Below are 21,711 nucleotides of genomic sequence, written 5' to 3'. Positions count from 1 at the left end.
ATTCCCAAGCAAATTCACCTCATTTTTGCTTAGCATGGTGTGCTAATTGTTACGATAGCTTATTTGAAAAACCTAAAAACACAATAACACATGGATAATAATTATTTCTCCAAAGTCAAGAAACAAATGTCAATACTTATAAAGTTCAAACATGTTTATTAATAACCATAAAAAAACATGTTTATTAATAACTCGTACGCTCTATGTAATTGAATTGTTTATAATATAAAGACGGCACCTGAGACGTGGGTGTGAAATCTATAAAATTGTCAACTTTGTAGTTTTTAATTTAATTTTCTCCATAATAATTTTCTTTTAGTACAGACATGTGGTGGATCTTATGGATTGCAAACGAAGACACGATCATGTCGTTTTAAGCGGCATGGAGCGCACTCATGATGTCGTTTTTCTTTGGTCGTACTCAACCCTCCTTACTCCGAACGATACTCGAAAATAAACGAAACTCTTCCCAAACCATAAAAAATGCAGTGTTTATCTGAAAGCAACGGTCTAAGATTAGAAGCCTCAATCTCAAATCATTTCGTTCTTCACGAGGCCGAAAAATAATAGTAAAAAAAGGGGGGGAAAAAAGAAGAAAAGAAAAAGCTCAGTGTCACGTACACCCATCATCATCGAACCCATTTTGCTTTTTCCTTCAAATTTTATTTTTTTTTTCCTGGGTCTTTGCTGGTTGCAGCAATCAGAGCTGAAATAAAAGCTTTAGAATAAAAAATACGGAGAAAGAAATTCAAAAGGGTATCCGAAAAATGCCTTTTCGTCCGCATTCCTTTTGAGCTCGTCAACAATGGCAGATGATCTCTCTTCCTTTGCCAAGGTAAGTTTTTTTTTTTTTTTTTACCTTTCAATGTTGTCTTGTTCCTTCAAATCTCTCAAAACTTGGGGTAAAAAGATTATATTTTTTATTTTGTTTTAACATGGGGTGCCACGTGAAATTGTCCGATCTGGTTCCTTAAAATAACCCCAGCGAATATGTTTGTTTTTGAGGTCAATGGGTATTAGGCATTTGATTGGGTTGTTTCCTTGAGATGCAGATATTCTGTGGGGTTTCAACATATTCATGTGTTGGATCAACTTGTTTTTATGTGTTCTGTGATATAAATATAAAATCGATTTAAAATCTGTGGTTACAGGATGCTTTGCTTGTGAAGGGTTTGAAGAGTTCCACTTTGGTGTGGAGGCTTATTGTTTTGACCCTTGCAATGGTCTCTGGCGTGTATATATGTTCAATTTGTCTGAAGCAGATAGGCACTAGCAGCAAGATTGGTTTTTTAGACATCAAGGTTGTTCAAAAGCCATGCCCGGAACCTAACATTGAACCTTGGGAGATTCCTTTTGTGCATTACCCTCACCCCAAAACTTACAGCAGGTGAAATTAATCATATACTGCTTAAAATTAAGGTTTTGTTGCAGAATCTGTTTGAATTTTACTGATGTTGCTTTATTTGGTATGCCTTTGTTAGGGCGGAATGTGCTTGCCACCCTGTGCGCTATTTCGCTATTCTGTCAATGCAGAGATCCGGGAGTGGATGGTTTGAGACGTTTTTAAACAGTCATGCTAACATAAGCTCAAATGGGGAAATCTTTTCGGTTAAGGTGAGAAGGAGTAACATGTCAACAATAACAGAGACTCTGGATACAATTTATAATCTAGACTGGTTAAGTAGTGCTTCAAAAAATGAGTGCACCACTGCTGTTGGTTTGAAGTGGATGCTTAATCAGGTAAAGTTTGTTTTTCGTTTATGTTATGGATGCCCTTTTATTTTAATAAATATTTATCTTACCGACAGTCATTTTTGTATCCCGTTCGCCTTCTGACAACAGTCGTTTTTGTTTTTGTATCAAAAGGGCTGTTAGAGTTAATATACAATTTGGTCCTTGAAGGTGACAACTTGTGTTGCTCGAGTCCCGTAATATGCACATCTATACTAATAGGTCTCCAAAAGGGTCAATTTGCTTACAATTTTACCCTATCAAATTGTCAAGCTGTAAACAATTTTCATCCCTCAAAGGACTAATTTGTATATATATGGAAATATTATAAAATTAAAGCAACATTAGTTGTCATTTTCAAGTACCAAATTGTATATTAACTCCATTTTGTTATTAGTTCTTCAGATGCATTTGCAAATTTTCATTAAGGCTATGGTTGCCTAGCTAGGTTGGGGACTTCCTGTTGTTACTCTTAGACTTATTGCTGCCTTGTTGGGGGTGATCTAGCTAAACTAGTGTGCAATAAGAAGGTTTATTGTGTACAAGTAATGAACATTCTGATGCAGGCCCAATTCAAAATAATACTCACAGCTAAAAGAGAAACACACTTTATTAAACTGAAAATGTAACAATAATGGAAGAAACAACAAATGTCGAGGATGACAAAGAAACAGAATAAGACTACAAGAAGAAGCTAATGATTGCTCCTCCTTGCCCAAGCCAAAAGGCCGAACCATAAACCAGAGTATTTTTCTCCATTCCCCCTCAATTCATGTTCCTCCCCTTTTCATAACCACCTTCCTCCTTTCCTTGCTATTGGGCCCCACACCTTTTCTACTAAGCATAACCGTCTCTCCCATGTGTCCCTCTTTCCCATTTCTCTGAATATACCTTCCATATCTTAGGGCCATGGTTAAGCTGCTGCTCTATTGGGCCCCTACCGTCCATCACACTATCAGGCCCCATAGTCTTGTCACATTCATTGATAGAATGGAATTCAATCTTATAAATAATTTACTCTGAATAAGTCTAATGAAATATAGAATTGGAGACTTTAATTTAGAGTAATGCTATCTTTAAATGGGGGTAAAAAAACTTAAGGGATATGGGAGACTTGCTCTTACTTTTGTTGAGTATCAGGTATTGAGGATTTTGCCAGGTGAAGTCTATGCAAGAAATTGAAGACATGGGAGGGGTAATTTATGTTTGATTTCCCTGTGTTGTGTTTTTGGTGCAACTTTCAGAAAGGAAACTTACCAAAATTGTAATGGATTAAATGAAGAATAATATGATGTTTTGGAATGCAATTCATTAACCTATCAGTATCTTTCAAACTAGTAGTTGACTGATGTATTTGTCGACTTATATGGGATTTAGAGGGAGGTAATTCATTTTCATGAGGTCTAAATTGTTGCTTATGATAGATGAAGGCATGTGTTTGCCATTTTTTTAAAGGATCACAGAACAATGTTATAAGGGAGAAGAAGGATCAACTCTCTCTCTTTTTAGTTGTCACACACAGACACAAACACAAACACAAACAAGAGTTATGCTGTACAAGATGAAAGCATGTACTTGTTATTTTTTATGTTGTTTACTGTTAATTATTTTTCTTTTTGTTCTTATCAAGCTGTTGCTGTTATTAAGGATCAGCACAGGTTGTTTGTCAGAGTTTTTCAGTGCCAATTTTACTTCTGGCATTTGCCATGTTTTTTTACTGCTTCCTAGATGATTTGTGTGTGTTTGCAAATTTGGACATTACATATGTTGATGAAGATTGGTGTTCTATTCTGTAGTTGAATGCTTTTGCATAATATGGATGGTTCTGGGAGTTTCTTGGGAAGTTGGTAGAAAGCTCTAGATTATATAAACCATTCTACAGCTGCATTAGAAGAAAGTATAACAATAGAACTTGGTTAAGAATGAAGTTCGAACATGTCTCTTGTGTCGTTGCTTATTAAGTTTCTAAAAATCTAGAAGTTCCTTATTGCAAGTTGATTTTCAAATAAGCTCGTATTTGAAAACATAAAGATAAGTATCGTCCAAGTTCATTAATACAGTTTGGTGAACACAATTTTCTTATGTTCCATCAATCTCTACTGATACTATTTCTCTACCTTTTCACTTACTCAACTACTGGATATATGTTGCCCATTCTTTGAAAGGACACTTGATGATGCTAAATTAAATTTTAATGTGCAAGGCTAATTCATGTGGTTACCTATATTTGTCTTTTCTTTCTCCCCCAAGTCGTAATTGTTTAGAAATAAGCCTATCCAAAGCCACCCCGGCAATATAATGCATTTATTTTTTTGTACGTACTCAATATCTAACATGTTAGTTTTGACTTCTGTTCTATACGTTATTGTCTTAATCTTATAAGGATCCAAGATATCACATAATCACAATATCTGTACTTTTATGCAGGGATTGATGCAGCATCATGAAGAAATTGCTGAGTATTTCAGAATACACGGTGTTTCGCTCATATTTCTTTTCAGAAGGAATCTTTTGCGCCGGATGGTTTCTGTACTTGCAAATGAATATGATAGGAATGCTAAGCTATTAAACGGGACTCACAAATCTCATGTTCATTCACCAAAGGAGGTCTCTATTTTTCTTCTTTGTGCATGTGTACTTGTTTGAGTTTGAATGTTCATGGTTGAACATTTGCATGAGGGCTTCATTGTGATGCAAGATGCTCAAGTTAGTTGATGTATTATCCTACTAGAGACAGTTAAAGATAACTATGTTACTGGATTCTGACTATGCTTTCAGGCAGAAATACTTGCAAAATACAAGCCCACAATCAATTCAACTTTGCTGATTGCACAACTTAAACAAGTGAACGAAACCACCACCAAAGCTTTGGAATATTTCAAGAGCACCAGGCACATTATCCTGTACTATGAAGACATCGTCAAAAACCGCACTGTAGGTCACACAATCTGCTACATGATATATGCTTAATCTTATAGCCTTAAAGGGCTCATGAGTCTTGACATTTCAATTGTCTCTCTTGTTTTCAGAAATTAAGGGACGTTCAGGATTTTCTAAAGGTTCCTCAAATGGATTTAAAGAGTCGTCAGGTGAAGATACATAAAGGGTCCTTATCTAGCCAAGTTGAAAACTGGAATGATATAAGCAAGGCACTAACAGGAACACCATACGAGAGTTTCATCCACGAAGATTATCGTAGGTAGACTGGTGGGTATGTACATACACCACGTTTTGCCTTTTTCCTTTCTTTCCCTTTTAACATTCCTCTAATCTTTGTTCACAAGTCACTACTGCAAGAGCCAACAGGGCAATACAACCACCCTGTTGAAATTTTGGCCATGTCCCTCTCTCATTTTTGTACTCAGTTCATGTTATTTTTTTTGTCTTCCCCATCCAATTGATATTTAATTCATTCTTTGTACTTGTGCAACTTCCATGTTGTGTTGTAGTAACACTTTGTATTGATGCATCAAGGGAATTTGCAATTTGAACTGCAAGATATTTTTTTTAGATCTAATTGTAAAATTGTTCCCTATGATCAACCTATAGTAGGCATTTAAAAAATGAGTTGAAAAAAAAGTGAGTCCCTTGAATGTAGTTAAAATTGTCAAAGGAGAGCACAAATGTCTTTTAAAGTTATTGAAGGACATATCATTTAAGTTATTTGCAAGTTGTTCAACGTTTTTCACTGTTCTTAGGTTAAAGGTAATGTTATATGTTTAGCTGCTAACAGCTGGACCTGAAAAAATTTAGGTGGGCACATGCTACCAGGTGTTTATTACATACTATAATTATTACTATAAGAAGAAAAAAATGTTTCAAATTTATTAAAAAATTAATTAATTTTATTAAATTGTATTATTTTTAATTAAAAATAATTTCTTTTTCTAAATTATTTCTCATTAGAATTTGATATGAAGTAAAAAGAGTCTTTATTTTATTTAATAAAGAATATTTTAATAATAGTCTTATTAAATAAGATTTTATTAATTAAAATTTATTTATATTTGAGACGAAAAATAAAATATTTTTATTATTTACTAGTACTCAGCTTCAAACACTAGGGTACTTTGGTCATGTCCACGTCAGACAAAGAACGGAATCGATGTGAGTTGTATCGTATCTATCAGAAATTGCGGTGTAGTCTATGGGCTTTCATATTCGGCTACTTTGTGCATGATAGTCTACAGAAAAAATGTAGTCAATTACGGTGTTGAGTGGGTTTGGTAAGACAAATAAGATATTTTTTGTAATATAAAATCATCAAAATTGTAATGTAAATGTGTGTATATTATTTCATTTTATTTAATTAAAGGTATTAAAAATAAGAATAAAATTGAATACGTTACTATCTTAACTTTTAATATGATAAAATATTTGAAATAAGTTAAAAAAAATGACACTTGTTAGTTATGATTGATTATTTAAATATGCTTGTTAAATCATTTTATACTTAGTTTATCAAATAATTAATTTTATGCAAGACTTTTCATTTAATTAATTAGCTTATCAGTTTTAAGTTCAGACCCTCTAGATTTAAGTTTTCACAACTAAAATACAAACTTCTGCCTTGTCTGTTAATTTTGTCGCGCGCACTCACTAAATCCAATCTTCAAATTGAATTTTTCGTAAATGAAAATTGTTAAATAACGTTTTTTTATACCAATCACAAATGGAGTGAGAAGTTAGTTGTTTTTTCTTATGTAACTTATTTGTTTACTCCCATCCCATTATAATTGTCATATGAGGTTATTTTATACCGTTTAAGAAAAATTAATAAATAAATAAAGAAAATAGTAATTTTACAAAATCGATTTTATATATCATTAATTCATTTTTTTTGTTTTGATAGTCTATATCATTAATATCATAAGGAATATATATGGAAAAAGTAATTAATGTTACATTGGAAACTAAAATGGTCATTATTTTTGGACAATTTTTTTCTTCTTATATGACAATTATAATGGAAGGGAGGAATTGCCTTGTTTTTAGTAATTTATTATTAGATATTTGAAATGATTACTTATACTTTTTTGTTTTACTTTTTAGTTTCTTAAATTATTGATTGTCAAACAACTATAAAGATTTTCTTAAGGGTAAATAGTCATCTTTGTTCCTGAATGTGTAAAGCGCTGATAAATTCTTCCTCGAAAGATAGAAATTTAATTTTTAGTCCCCGAAAGTAAAAAAAAGTGCGACAAATCTATCATATGTTAATTTTTGTCCGTTACCGTTAATGAAAGAGTCTATGCGACACATAGGGACAAAAATGTCACCAAAATGATTGTTAACATGACCATCTTTGATTTGCTCTTCAAAAGTGAGTCATAGGGATGGATTTGTTATGTAAAATTTTAATTTTTTACTTGTTCGACTCATTTTTTTCCTTGTCTTTTCTTCTTTCTAGACTCTCGGAATGTGTTTTTTCTTCCTTGCCTTTTCTTCTTCCCGCACTCTTAGAGTGCGCTCTCTCTGAGGAAGGACTCTCACAACCTTCGTCTTCAACAACCAAAATGTGAACCTCCTACATTGCAGCCATGGTGGTCATCGTCGAAAAATAACTATTGTCCTTCCTTAGAGAGAGCACGTTCTAAGAGTCCTTCCTTAAAGAGAGCACGTTTTGAGAGTGCCGAAAGAAGAAAAGGAAAGGAAAAAAATGAGTCCAACAGGTAAAAAAAAATGAAAACTTTATATGACAAATTCATCCCTATGACTCACTTTTGAAGAGTCAATCAAAGATGGTCATATAGGCAATCATTTTTGTGACATTTTTGTCCCTTTGTGTCATGTAGGCTCTTTCATTAATGGTACCGAACGAAAGTTAACAAATGAATGAATTTGTTGTATTTTTTTCGCTTTCAAGCACTAAAATTTGAATTTATATCTTTCAGGGATGAATTTTTCAGTGCTCTACACATTCTGTGACGAAAATGACTACTTATCCTTTTCTTACCGCTTTTACATCAAGTAACATTAATGTGAATATATAAGAAAATTTTGGTAGTAAAGAGTGAAAGGAGGGTGATAGGTTGCGTGTTCAAATCCCTCTACTAACAAAAATTAATAAACTAACAATTAATATTTGTTGATAAAAAAGAAACAAGTAACATTATTGTTCTTGAAAATGAGTATATGTGTATCAAAAAAGAGGGGTGTTCGCGGATTGGATCGATTTTGAAGGGAAAAATCCTTCGATCAAATTACTTCAGTTTTCTTAAATCATTATCCAGTTGGTTTGATTTAAAATTGTAATCCTATACGATCCAATCCAATTTAAAAGTAATTTTGATTGGATCAATTTTCAGTTTTAATCTTACTTTTATTTTATTAAAAAATAGATTAAATACATGGTAAGATATATAATAATGGATAACTTTTTAAGTTTATATGCTACATCAAAAATAAATTTATACAACTGGATAATTATATTTATGTGTATTAACTCAAATAGTTAGTAAAAGATTATCTTTACTTAAATATATTTTTCATGAATAGATATAAGTTATCTAAAATTTTTAGAAATATATACAATATAAAAATATCAAAAGATTTAGTGAAATTTCCGCGTCGGTGGGAAGCACCTAAAAGTCTAAAATTTCATTCCAGAAGTACGAAGTTGACTGGCAAAACGTAACACGGTGGCTTCAATATCTCACAGGTTTTGACCTGGTCTCGTTCTTAAACATCATGCAAATATGCAAATGCAACGTTCCAAGCCACCACCAAACGCAACTAACTGCTTTTTAAAAAATCATGGATTATAGTCGTTGCACCCAAGATTTGGAGCCAAGGCACCCTTTGAATTGAATTAAATGATGCAAATTGAACCCTTAAATCACAGCCACTTTATAAAGTTTTTTATAAAAGCAAGTTGTATTTATGGGTCATCATTCATCAATAAGGATTTATGCAATTAATATATTCCCTGTGGAATAATATTGTTATAACCAGCTAATATTTTGAACTAGAGCCGCTTGTATCAAGTTTTTTGTTTGGAATGTAACCAATGAATTGTGTGGAGTAGGATGAAGAATGAAGTCGACTAAGCATACTTAAATTCATTTGATTAATTAAATTTTGTGAACAAATGATTGGATTCATTCACAGCCTTCATATCTTTCATTTTCTTAATAGAATTGTATTCATCTTTGAATTTGAGATTAAATTTTATTATATTATTATTTGACAAGGGGATAAAATCTTAGCAATCTACATGTTGCATCATGTATGAGATAGACACGTGTTTTGTTTGTTAATAGAAATACATCCTAATTTGTTTGGTTTAGAACTTAAATTTAATTTTTTTACCCAAAGAATTTAAATTTAATTAGAATTCATTATAACTATATCTTTTTTATGTTGCCGTCTAATTATAAATGGTTGTATGCGGTAAGATTATTAAATTTTGTAGTAGAAATTTTTTCATGTACTATCAATCTATTTTTCTTTTTTACAATATCAGCTAATTAGAAATTATATAGGTATGACTCTTAAAAAATATCAGTCAATAATCTTCTCATTTACGATAGTTTATCATTAAACGATGGTAAAATACCTTTTAGATCAATTCATTCTATTTAAAATATTGCTATAGTTACTTTAAGAATTTATTTTTCAAATAAAGATATTTTTTTTCCTGACAAACTGTTAGGCACCGAAAAGCTATTCTACGCTAATCCTAAAATCTAATATTAAAGTTACAAATAAAAGCTAAAAAGAATAAGATAAAATTTATATATTTTCATTGACACCTCAATAGAATAGAAACCTTACATTAAATAATAATCCTAATAAATAAAAGTCATACATGTATCTAGTATTTTAGAAAATTAAAATAAAACTCAATAATATTAAAAGAATAAATATCTACTCTTTAAAAGCCACCTATTTGAATCTCTCTAAGCCCATCTTATCACAAATTAATTAAAAATCTCCTTAAATTGACTTTTTTAAGGAATTTGCAAAAGACAACATCTTACCATAAATGATAATAGTGATTCATAAATTACTGCAATAACTTATAAGCTATTTTGATTAGGTTATAAATTAGTTTAACAAAAATGTATAATTAGGTGATGGTGTTAAAATTTTCGAGTAAGCGTTTTTTAATTAAGTTTTCCTTAAAAAGTCACATGAAGGTGATATTTTTTTTTTGGTGGAACTATGAAAAATATGAAAATCAAATTCTTAAAATATTCTTTCAAGAAAGAGGGTTGAGCTTAACTTAGTTCCGACTAGTTTGTTAGAAAAATAAATGAATAAAAGATTCAGCAGCATAAAAGTACTTCTTTCATCACTTTTTGACATGAAAAGTATTGTGCGATAAAACAAAACAAAACATAGTTACAAAATAGAAGTCCAAATTTGTTATACGATAAACTAATTAGAGGCTAAACTTTTGTAACAGGCATATATCACTAACAAAAAGACAAATATACTCATCAATTTAATCAAACCGTATTAACATCAACTAAGAACAACCAGCAAGTTCAATGAGATTTATAGTTAGTACACTCCCGGTTTTACCTCTAAAATTACTTGCGTTGTATATTAATCACTAAACAGTGAATAAAAAAAAAATGTGCAATGATTCAACTATTTATATTACGTTCTCCAGTTTATATTGTCTTTTAATATACATAAAACACACTTTACAATTCAAAGAAGTTAATTTCTTTAGTCTCTATCTTGATATTTACTCATATTGATCATCCTAAGATTCAAACAGTTGACATTGATGGTTTTGTTAAACTCTATCGATAATGGTGACTTCAGAATTTGAATCCATGTAAAATTAGTCTTAGTTTTAGAGTATGTTAACTCCTTAGCAAATATACTAATTTGTTTAAGTAGTATTTTAAAATGATAAAATTGAGTGTCGAATCTACAAGAACTTTGACTGTACTTAAGAGTTTATGTATATATCTAATTCTTAAGTAATTAATGAATTTATTTGAATATTTACAACATGTGACATTAAATGTAAATTTGACATAAAATTAATCTATAAAACTAACATGTGTAAGGGTGAAAAAAACAAACACTCGGAGTAGTGAAGCGATGGTCGATACAGAATTATGTGTATGTTGGGGACTCAGCCTACCAAAATTACTCTTGATGTAACGTTAATGATTTTTCTCTATTCAGTATTATTTCAATTATCACCTGCATCTACTTGCATATTCAGGTCGTGTTTCCTCACATGAAAGAGCTTAACCTACCTAATTTCTCCCCTAATCCCTTAAGAGATGAATTAGACAAATTGCATTATGAACAAAGATGCATAAAATATGTTAAATAACATCATTCTATCATTAGAGATGAATTATTTATATGATCTTTTCCAATTCTTAAGAGTTAAACATCTCTCAATGCCTAAACCCTGTCACATTACATGAGCATGGGTGATCAAGCCACAAACATGATAATAAGCACATAAAAAGACAATAATACTGAAATAACATTAAATAGATAGTTAGAATCATTACATCAAGAGTGTTTGGTTGTTAAGCTTCAATGGGTGGTTTAGCCTCTCATTATCATGAAAGACTTACAAATACAAAAATGGGTGAAGGTAGTGGAAGAGAATGGAGGAAAATGGAGGGGAAGAGAAATGAAAAGCTCCAACTGAGTGGGTCTCCCTCCAATGGGCGAGCCCTAGCCTTTGATCCTATGTAGAATGAATGATATATGTTCCCTCTCTTTTTCTTCTCTTAAAACGCAACACAATCATGTTTTTCGGCATTGACTATGCGCTGAGTGAGACTGTGTGTTGAGTGCAGCACCAAAAAGTCAAACTGGATAAGTGGTCGTGCGCTAAGCGTGCATGCACGTGACAACTAGCTTACCATGTGACTTCTCGTGTTAAGCGAGTGAGGCACGTTGAGCGAGACTATTAAATTCCTCAACTCTCTTCCATGCCTTCTGTTGTGTCTCTACAAAAAATATACCACCAAAAACACTATAAATTTATCAGTTTTAGCATCTACTGGGTAAAAACTCAGAAGATGTTAAAATCCTAATGTTTAGCACAAAAAAGCAATAAAAGAGGGAAAAATCAAATAATTTTTGAGTGATTTAATTACATGATTTATGTATACATAAAAATTATCAAACTCCCCCAAATTTAAAGCTTTGCTTGTCCTCAAGCAAAAGTAAGCTAAACTTCAATAAGTCAAGTCAATGACAATGTTCAGAATGTAACCAACCACAATAACTGAGACAATTGCATACCTTTCAAACAACTTCAATTTCCAATTCTCAAGTTCACATTTTTCATAGTTTTCATGATAGAAGCAAGCAAGAACTCACTTGGAGATAAAGTAGGTTAGCAAGTATGACAATCATCAATCATGCTTCACTTCTCACAAGTATATTGTTTCTCTCAAGCACACAAGTGTTTTGGTTATGTGTATTTCAATCAAAACAACAAAATTTAGGATTCCCAACTTTGCACATCATCTCATTCAATGCAATTACACACACACACACACGATATGGATCATTAAGGACTTTATTAAGCTTGTAGCGTGACTGGGTAAACAAAGAAATCATGGTTTTTCTCAGATTCAAACACTTAGGTTGTAGGAGAACATTCACCCATTCCTTATTTACCTAACAAACCACTTTTTCACAACCACCAGCCTCATTAAATTGCCACACTTAACAATACGCAGTAATTTCTTGGTACATAGTTACTTCCAGCTCTTATTTCTCAATTTTCATTTTTTTGAAGCCCAATACCAAAAAATGTAGTTATGGTTTTATGTGTGCTGTTATTTATATCCTTGCAACAAAATTACCCAAGACACTCCCCCAAATTTGGGACAAATTTGTTTTGATCCATAAAAGTGCTCTCCTATAACCTAAGAAAGGGTACACAACGATGACATTTGCATTCAGCTCAAGGTTCAATGACAAATTCATTCACATTTAGGCTTAAAAGGGTGTAAGGGGTTCATTCATTCACTAACAATAAGGTAGCTATTTGGCTAAGTGACTGAAATTAAAAATAAACTGCAGGGCCTTGATCATCTTCACATCATGTATGCATTCATGCAGTCCAAGAATCATGCAAAATCTAGAAATTAAAATCTGTCGTTCTCTCGCAATCAAGGTTCACATAACCCACCCGGTAAAATGAAGCATTTAGTTTATCATTCACAATTTCCTGTCATACAAGCTAACTGCTTCACTCACGTGCATTTATTTCACACTCCATCACTCACAACAATGGGTGTTCACTAGAAAATAAGAAATTTCAAAACAATATTCATCAGTACACAATTCATCTCAATTATGCAGTTGATTCAACCAAACATGTCTCCAAAAAGAGTAATTCAACCAAATCCAAAACGAGCAATTCAACCAAACCAAACATAAAATGTCTATCATGCAAGGAAGCAAATTAAAACTACCAAATAACTAAAAATTAAAACTACTGTCATAAATGCTAAAAAATAAAGATAAGTCCTGATCAAAAGGTGGCATCAATCCCGAGTGGGCCAAGGGTCCCAAGCTCCCTGAGTAGCTGTGACATCTGCAATATAATCATCATCATCACCGGCCTCTACAGCATATCATGATCACCAGCTCCAGAGGTGTCACCTCCCCCGACAGAGGAAGCTTGGTCCCCAGGCCAAGCTACACTCTCCAAGAAAGCCTTTGGCGACATAACCAACCGATGGAGGGAGAGATGATGAAGACTCTGTATGAGAAGATACTGGCTTGGTGAGTAGAGAGAAGAGAAGGCGGGGCAGAGACCGGAAGAGGAACTGTTGGCGGAGGAATGACTGGTGGAGCATCTAGAGTGGCCCGAGCCCTAGCCATTCATGGCCCAGGAAAAACAATGGAAGGATCTACTAGATTCCAACAGTTCTTCCTAATATAGGCTAGGTTGATCACAGGGATCAACGACTCAAAAGTCAAGGTGTCTGAAATAACCCTTTTAGCGTCGCAGAGGGTCGTGATCAAAGCAGGGAAGCCCAATCTAGAAGAGTTGGATTGGGCGATCTGAGTGATTTGGGAGGAGATCATGCTACCCGGGTCCATGTACATCTTCATAACAAGCCCATAAATCAATCGGGCATGATCCATGTTTAGATCAGAGGTGTGGGAGGTAGGAGCCAATTTGAAATAGGACAAGACACTCCACGTCTGAGCAAGAGTGGTCAAGTCCTTCCACAGAATCTTCCATAGAGCCCCTTCAACATTCAGTATAAATTGACCACCTGGAGTGCATAGCTTCGCCACAATGATCTAGTGGTCAGGGTAAGTATGAAGAAACTGAGAAAAAGTGGTCAGGCGCTCTCCCTCCTAAATGATGACCGGTGTCTCCAAGAAGGCATTCAACTTTGGGGTGTCGAACCTGATGAGCTTCCCTAAGACTTTGCACTGCTTCAGGGAGCCATACTCGGGATCGTAAATGTTAGCATAAAACTCCTTCACAAATGCCACATCAATATGCTTCTCTGGCAATCTGGTGAGGCGTCGGTGCCATTGCCTCCACTCCAACTCCTCAAGAAACTCATTGTACTGGCTGTAGGCTCCTCAAGAATGTTCCGGAGGTGAACGTTGTCCTGGTAGCGATGCTAGGCGACCTCTGACACAAATCTAGTGGACTTCCATGCTGGCTCCGCCCCCTATGGTCGACTAGTACCAGCCTGCACTTCTTGGAGGTCATCTGCAAAAAAGATAAAAAAACAAGACTAGTAAGATACAAAAAGGCAGTGGGGCTTAGAGCCTAGCTGGCGCTAAGCCTATATATGGGAAAATGAAAGGACACTGGGGCTTAGCGCACAGTTGGCGCTAAGCCCATGCATAGAAAAACAAAAGGTCACTCAGGAGTTAACACGACACGTGGGCTTAGCATGCAACTAGCGCTAAACCCAAGTATAGAAAATAAATAGAAAAATCAAGATGCTCGCTTAGCGCGTACAGGCGCTTAGCGAGCAACAGATTCTGGGAAAAACTCAGCTTTGCTACATGGCGAAGAACAAAGACTCATGAAACAAAAACTCAGAAAAGTAAGAATATCAAACTTAAACTCATGAACTCGCTAAACGCGACATGCCGGCTTAGCGAATTCATCACTACAAACCCAGAAATGCATAGGAAAACCCAGATCGTATGAATTCGTTAAGCGCATAGTTGCAGGCTTAGCGAGTTCATCACAAAACTTTTAGAAACTCATGAACTCGCTAAGCCATAGAATGTAGGCTTAGCAAGCTTGTCAAAACATTTCCAGAAACAAAAACAAAATGAACAAAATAAATAAAACATAAATGCGAAACACAAATGAACACACAGTCATAGAACTGAATGGAAAAATACGATGCATAATATAAGTGAAAATAAAAATAAAAATAATAAATAAAAAAAATAAAAACAAGCAATGCCAAACAACTAAAAGAAACAAAAATGCAACTAGGAAAATAGAACAAGAAGAGTACTTAGAAGTGCGAGGTGAAGAAGATTGGAGGCGAAATGGAGTGAAAGATAAGAGGGCTTAAAGAGGAAGAAAAGAGCATAGTTTGTGGGAGAGGCAGTTTGGGGTAAAGGAAAAAAAACAGGAGGGGAGTGGGTTAAGGGAAGCAGGACAATTTGTTTTAAGCTGGTAAAAACAAACAATTATCAGAGCATAGTAAATCAAATCCACTTCCCCCTTGTTCAACCACTTGCCCGAAGAAACCTATCCAAGTACCAACATTTATTATTCTGAAAAACATTGTAAATAAATATTACTCTCACTTTATTATTTTTTTAGAAGAAAAAGGAGGATTAATAATTAATGCTACTTTTTTTAAAAAATTAATACTATTTAATACTTTTTTTTCAAGCATCTTTTACTTTTATTAAAACAACTATATTGAAAAAGAAACTGACTAGTCAGTCTTAAATGTATACACGCACATGGGGTGACAAGCATGAATAATTGATTAAAAATCTAATTTAATTTGGAAATACATAATTATCTAATTATCTAATTAATATTGGCAATCGTTACTTAAGTAATTCATTAAAAGCTTATTTAAAGAATTTCATTGAACCGCAGAATTAGATCTGACCATACAAAATGTAAACAAAAAGGAAGATCTGACTATATAATTCAATTCAACTGGCCCTTAACGTTAACTCTATAAAAAAATAAAAAATAAATACTAATAAGTGTTGTTAGGGCATTGGTTGATAAACTAAAAAAAGATTTTTATTTTGATGCATAAATGATACTGTCCATGAATTTTTTTAGACTTTTTTGTGATCTACTCAATAATTTTTTTTATTTTAATTTCTTAACTAATGTCTTAAATATTTTATCTTAGTGTGTTCGAATTTTGCATTCTTAACGTGCATATCATAATTTTTTCACAAAAAATCTACTTAATAAGTAATTTTAAAATAAACATTATTTTATAAAAAAAATACTTATTTAATAAGAAGATAAAATTTACTTATCAAGCAAAGCAGAAAACTATCTTTTTTAAGTGAGAACAATTTAAATAAACACATTAAAAAACAAAAAATTACTTATTTTGTTAAAATAAATAATTCTTTTCCACAAATAAATTGACTCTCAATCTGAATGCAAAAGCTAGGGTGAGCTTCTTTTTTTTTTTTTTCTTTTTACAAGGGTTTTCACTTTCTGTAATTTAAACCAAACACGTACTAGAAAATGCAGCGATAATTGTCATCTTAAAAAAAGTAGTAAAAACAAAACAAAACAAAAAAGCAATAAAATAGTAAGCGTGAATAAGAATAATGAGTGGCAGTAGGAGGAAGGGTTGAGGCAGGGGGGAGGGAAGAGCCGTTGATGGAGAGGAAGTGGGTCCCACGGCACGAGAGATAGATAGTCACGGACGGCGAAGGAGGGGGTAAGGGTTTTTTACGCTTTTAACCCCAGATCCAACCCATATTGCGTTGTGTTTTTTAGCAGTGTCGCCTTCCTTCATTATAAAAACACCAACCCTACCAATTTGCGCCCCTTCTCTCTTTTTTTCTCTTTCTCTCTTTGTGTCGCCTGGTCTTGGCATCTCCGCAGCACCACCCACCCTGGACCAGGTCTTCAACAGAGAGAAAGAGAAGGAAGAACACACACACACACACACACGTTAAACTAACATTTTTTATTAGTAAGAAGACATGGCTCAACCCAGTTCCAACGGGGATCTGAATAATAACCAGCAGGGTCAGGTTCAGCAACAGCAGCAGCAGTGGGCGGCGGCGCAGCCGCATCAGTATCAGCAGCAATGGATGGCCATGCAGTACCCGGCCACAGCCATGGCCATGATGCAGCAGCAGATGATGATGTACCCGCAGCATTACATGCCCTACGCTCACCCCCATTACCCGCCGCCGCCGCCGCCTCCTCAGTCGTCTCACCATCACCACCACAAACAGGCCGCAGCCGCGGCGGCGGCTGCGGCCTCCTCCGACGAGATCAGGACCGTCTGGCTCGGCGACCTCCACCATTGGATGGACGAGAACTACCTCCACAACTGCTTTGCTCACACCGGCGAGGTATTTTCGAATTTCGATACTTTCCAATACGATGCCAATGAGCATGATTAGTTTTAATTTTACCAGCTTAATTGTTTGTTTGCTTTTTTTTTTTTGTTTTTTTTTTGTGTGTGTGTGTGTGTGTGAATAATCTTGATTTGTAGCTGGAAGTTACTATGGTAACTTTATGATTAATTACCGGTTACTTAGGGTGGCATCTGAAGTTTACTTCAAGTTCCTTGATCTTTTTTTTTTTGTGTGTGTGTGTGATTCGGGTTGTGATGAACTGAAACTGATGGTAGAATGAAATGAATTTTCTGTTTCACATTTCAATCCTTGGGATTGTGAATCGACGGAGGCAGTACTTTTGGCGGCCTAAGTGGTCCTCTAATCTGAGGGTTTAGTACTGTTGACCTAATTTTTCATCAACTTAATGCATTCAAGATCTCTTAATTGTACACTGGAAAAGAGTGGCAAATAAAACCGGCCTTTTTTTAGTTTTATAGTCTTCTTTTAATAAAAGTATTCGCATCTTGAGGATCCGTTGTTGACAATCAGCAAGTTGCAATTTATGGGCATTTTGTGAAGTGTATTAGAACCTTTTTGCTTGTGACATGTGAGCTTCCATGTTAGTGCATTGCTTGCTGAGTCTTTTTTGATGATGTGTTTTCCTGACATGCAGGTTGTGTCGGCCAAGGTCATTCGAAATAAGCAAACTGGTCAGTCTGAGGGATATGGATTCGTGGAGTTCTATTCACGAGCGACGGCTGAGAAAGTCTTGCAGAACTATAATGGCACGATGATGCCCAATACAGATCAGGCATTCCGTCTGAATTGGGCCACATTCAGTGCGGGGGAAAGGCGTTCTTCCGATGCTACTTCTGATCTCTCTATATTTGTGGGGGACTTGGCCATTGATGTTACTGATGCTATGCTGCAAGAGACTTTTGCTGGCCGATATTCATCTATTAAGGGAGCAAAAGTTGTCATTGATTCTAATACCGGCCGCTCAAAAGGCTATGGTTTTGTTAGGTTTGGTGATGAAAATGAGAGAACGAGGGCAATGACTGAAATGAATGGTGTTTATTGTTCTAGTAGGCCCATGCGAATAGGTGTTGCAACTCCCAAGAAAACTTATGGCTACCAACAACAATATTCTTCTCAAGGTTTGTCATTTTTAATTCTTATTGTGAATTCTTGTCATGTAGTTTATTTGATTATGCTATCTTAGTGTTCATTATGCAATTTATCAGTGTCACTTAAACCAGCATCCATCTTTTATTATGCATATACCTCTAATCTTTACTGTTAACTGAAAGGAAATCCCAGTTTTTTTGTTGTTTCAGCTTGAATAGGCCTTTGTTTTTTTGTTCTTGTTGACAGTTGCTCATTGCAGATTATGCATAGATTAACCGACAGGCTTTTGCTCTTTGTTTCTATTCCCTTGGCCATTTCATGTTATATAGTAGCCAATGCTAAATGACAAGTTTGTTGTTTCTCACCCACTTCAATTTATCATTTAATTTCAATTTGTAGATATATTTTCACAATTTAGAAACTTGGATCCATAATAAGGTAGTAATATTCATTGTTCATTGTTTTAAAATGTATATATTGCCAGGCTTGCTTATGTTTATAACAACAGAAGGTTCTCACTGGAATGAATTATATCATTTATCATGCTTCCAATTAGAAACCTCAAAATCTGATCTTTTATTTCTTTAACTAGCTGTGCTATTGGCCGGTGGACACGCAGCTAATGGTGCTGTGGCCCAAGGTTCCCATTCTGAAGGGGATTTAAACAACACCACTGTGAGTCTGATTTTGTAATTTTTTGCACATGTTAATCACCTTGCTTTTGTTCACATCTCAGTAACTGATCTCTGTTGTAGATATTTGTTGGAGGGCTTGATTCTGACACCAGTGATGAGGATCTCAGACAACCATTTTTGCAATTTGGTGAGGTTGTCTCTGTGAAAATTCCAGTGGGTAAAGGGTGTGGATTTGTTCAATTTGCAGACAGGTACTTAACTCTTGTAGAATCTCTTAAAATGATGTCATAGATTATGATTTCTATGTTAGTGAAACCCCTGCCCCTCTGCTGTGTAGTGGGTGGTTTCCTGTGAAATGGGAATTGGCATATGTATTCTTGTGAATTGTGATGGGTAAGGATAGGAATCTTCGGATATGCCAACTTCTAATTTTGAAATAATCTAAGAGTTTGTTTGGATAAACTTCTACGTAAAACACTTATCAGGGAAGTTTATTTCATTTTTCCTTATTTTCATCTCTTAAGTTTATCCAAATAGGCCCTAAGGATCATCATGGTAGTTGGATCAGGATTCAAATTGTGAATCTGAATACCCATTTTCTGAATCGCGAATTGAATCGTATCGTGAATTTAAAGATTCATGATCAATAATAAACATAGCATATGCAACTAACAAAGCCATTAAAGCACATATTCATGATCAATAACTAAAAAACATAACTGTAGGAGGAGCATGAGATGCATTAGTTCTGTTAAAATTTGTTATAATAGAATAGCATTAAAATATATAATAAATATTCTGTTATTAAATTCATTTGAAAATCTATAATGGAATTTACTATGTTTTATAATAGATTTTATGATAAAAAGATATTAAAAAGTAATTGATATGAAAACAATTATCACATCAATTAAATATTTTTTATTTGATATTATTAGACAATACTTAAATATCATGGCAATAGTTAAAACTGATGTTTGAAGTCGAACCACAGTCTGTCTTGCAACTAAAACAGAAAAGTTGCTAAAATAAAAATATGTCATCATTTAGGGTTAGGGTTGCGAATTGGGTCATCTCTCTTCTCTGACCTGCTAGATGCAAGCACAGCCATGAGCAGACAGAAGCTAGACCTGCATTGCGGTGCGATGCCTGCTCCAGCTGCCATTGGAGGAGCAGCAGGGTGCCATAACTCCTTATGAGGCCCTTATAGAACCTATGCAAGAATTGTGCGATTCTTCTCTAGGTTGCGATTCAGGTTCAATTCATGTGATTCATGATGCGATTCAAGCACCAAAAACGATTTGCTCACCTCTTCCTATTGCCAGCTACTTGAATCGTATGTATTGTATCATGAATTGTACGGTATTGATAACACAGCTTAGGATACATATGTATTCTTATGATGGATACAATTATCTTATAAAGTTTGAGGTTGCTGTTGAATCGTATGATACAAATCATATGTATTATTATCACGAATTGTAATGCTTTTGAAATCATCTAAGGATAAAAATATCTTGTAGAGTTTCTGAGGATAAGTACATATAATGTTTCAATTCTGAATGTGCTTGCCAACATAATTAATGCTGTCTTATTTTTTCCTTGGTGAATTAACTGTTTTATGCTTCATGCTGCCTCTGTTACAGAAAGAATGCTGAGGAAGCAATTCACGCATTGAATGGGACAGTAATTGGGAAGCAGACAGTGCGACTTTCTTGGGGTCGCAGTCCAGGAAATAAGCATGTGAGTTTGTTTTTGTGGTTTTACTTAATTGTTTAATTACTATATTTTACCTTCGGCTATATAATGGGAAAATTGGTTAAGTGGCATTCTCTTTTTAGCACTATACTTTTTAAATTTGATTTTGAAGGTTTCAAAATGAATTCTTGCATTATTCGCTTCTAATAAAATTTTACATTTCATTATTGAAATCTATCTCTAATTTAATTCCTTGGGATGACGCAGTGGAGATCTGATTCCAATGGAGGCTATTTTGGTGGTCAGAGTTATGGAGGCCATGGATTTGCTGTGAGACAGAATCAGGATATAGCCATGCAACCTGCAACTGCAATTCAAGGGGCTTCCTAACGGGGCCTAGTAAAACTGTGTGTTGAAGTAGGATGGATTTTATTGCTCTCCTCTAAACTGTAGTATTATTTTAAATTTGTAGCTTGGTTGTAAGGTATGCGAGGTTCTTAAGATTGTATTAAAATGTCTGAAATTTTGGATTGAACCCGATTATATATTATGACTCAGGTATTTTTTTAAAACCCTCAAAACATATTGGTAGCAGACAGCTAAGATTATTTTAAATACTTATCTTTACAGTACAATGTTACTGCTTGCAAAAACTCCATAGAGGCTGAATCTGAAACTGATGTTAATTCCTAGTTTCTCACTGACATCTTTTAATACGAAGACAATATATATATATAATTATGAAATGATTTAAATCATAGGTTGAAATAGAAGGCAACAGAAATGTTTTTTGGTAAATATAACCACTGTGTATGCTGCTTAAGCGGTAGAAAAAATTGCAAGTATTTTCATATTAGTTTCAATATCTTTTCATTCAATCAATAAAAATGGTATTTATGAAAGTTCACTTTTTTATTTTGAGCTCTGGTGTTTTGACTTCATTAAATTTGGGGGTAGCGTGTACCTTAAAAGTTTTGGTACGATATTAGAGTTTTTTCCTGTCTCAATATAC

At 34.1% G+C, this 21,711-nt stretch overlaps 2 protein-coding genes across 3 annotated transcripts; both read left to right on the top strand.

Moving 5' to 3' along the window:
- Positions 1-351: 351 nt before the first annotated feature.
- LOC114419670 (nodulation protein H-like) lies at positions 352-5,241 on the top strand. 2 transcript variants are annotated; one of them, XM_028385412.1, is made up of 6 exons: positions 352-835; positions 1,152-1,387; positions 1,482-1,614; positions 4,159-4,338; positions 4,510-4,665; positions 4,761-5,241. In XM_028385412.1, exons 1-6 carry the CDS (start codon positions 806-808, stop codon positions 4,932-4,934), a joined length of 909 nt encoding a protein of 302 aa, XP_028241213.1. In that variant the 5' UTR covers positions 352-805; the 3' UTR covers positions 4,935-5,241. The 2 variants fall into 2 exon arrangements, with proteins under 2 accessions (XP_028241213.1, XP_028241212.1); XM_028385411.1 differs by having other exon boundaries at positions 353-835; positions 1,482-1,740.
- Positions 5,242-16,688: 11,447 nt separating this feature from the next.
- On the top strand, positions 16,689-21,334 carry LOC114419668 (polyadenylate-binding protein RBP47-like). The gene is made up of 6 exons (XM_028385410.1): positions 16,689-17,250; positions 17,912-18,395; positions 18,959-19,041; positions 19,122-19,252; positions 20,648-20,744; positions 20,967-21,334. The coding sequence occupies exons 1-6, from the start codon at positions 16,873-16,875 to the stop codon at positions 21,087-21,089; spliced, it is 1,296 nt and encodes a 431-aa protein (XP_028241211.1). The 5' UTR covers positions 16,689-16,872; the 3' UTR covers positions 21,090-21,334.
- Positions 21,335-21,711: the final 377 nt, after the last annotated feature.

The sequence above is a fragment of the Glycine soja genome, chromosome 7 (genome assembly GCF_004193775.1).
Source record: "Glycine soja cultivar W05 chromosome 7, ASM419377v2, whole genome shotgun sequence".
Classification (NCBI taxonomy): domain Eukaryota; kingdom Viridiplantae; phylum Streptophyta; class Magnoliopsida; order Fabales; family Fabaceae; genus Glycine; species Glycine soja.
This window is presented reverse-complemented; position numbering and strand designations above follow the sequence as displayed.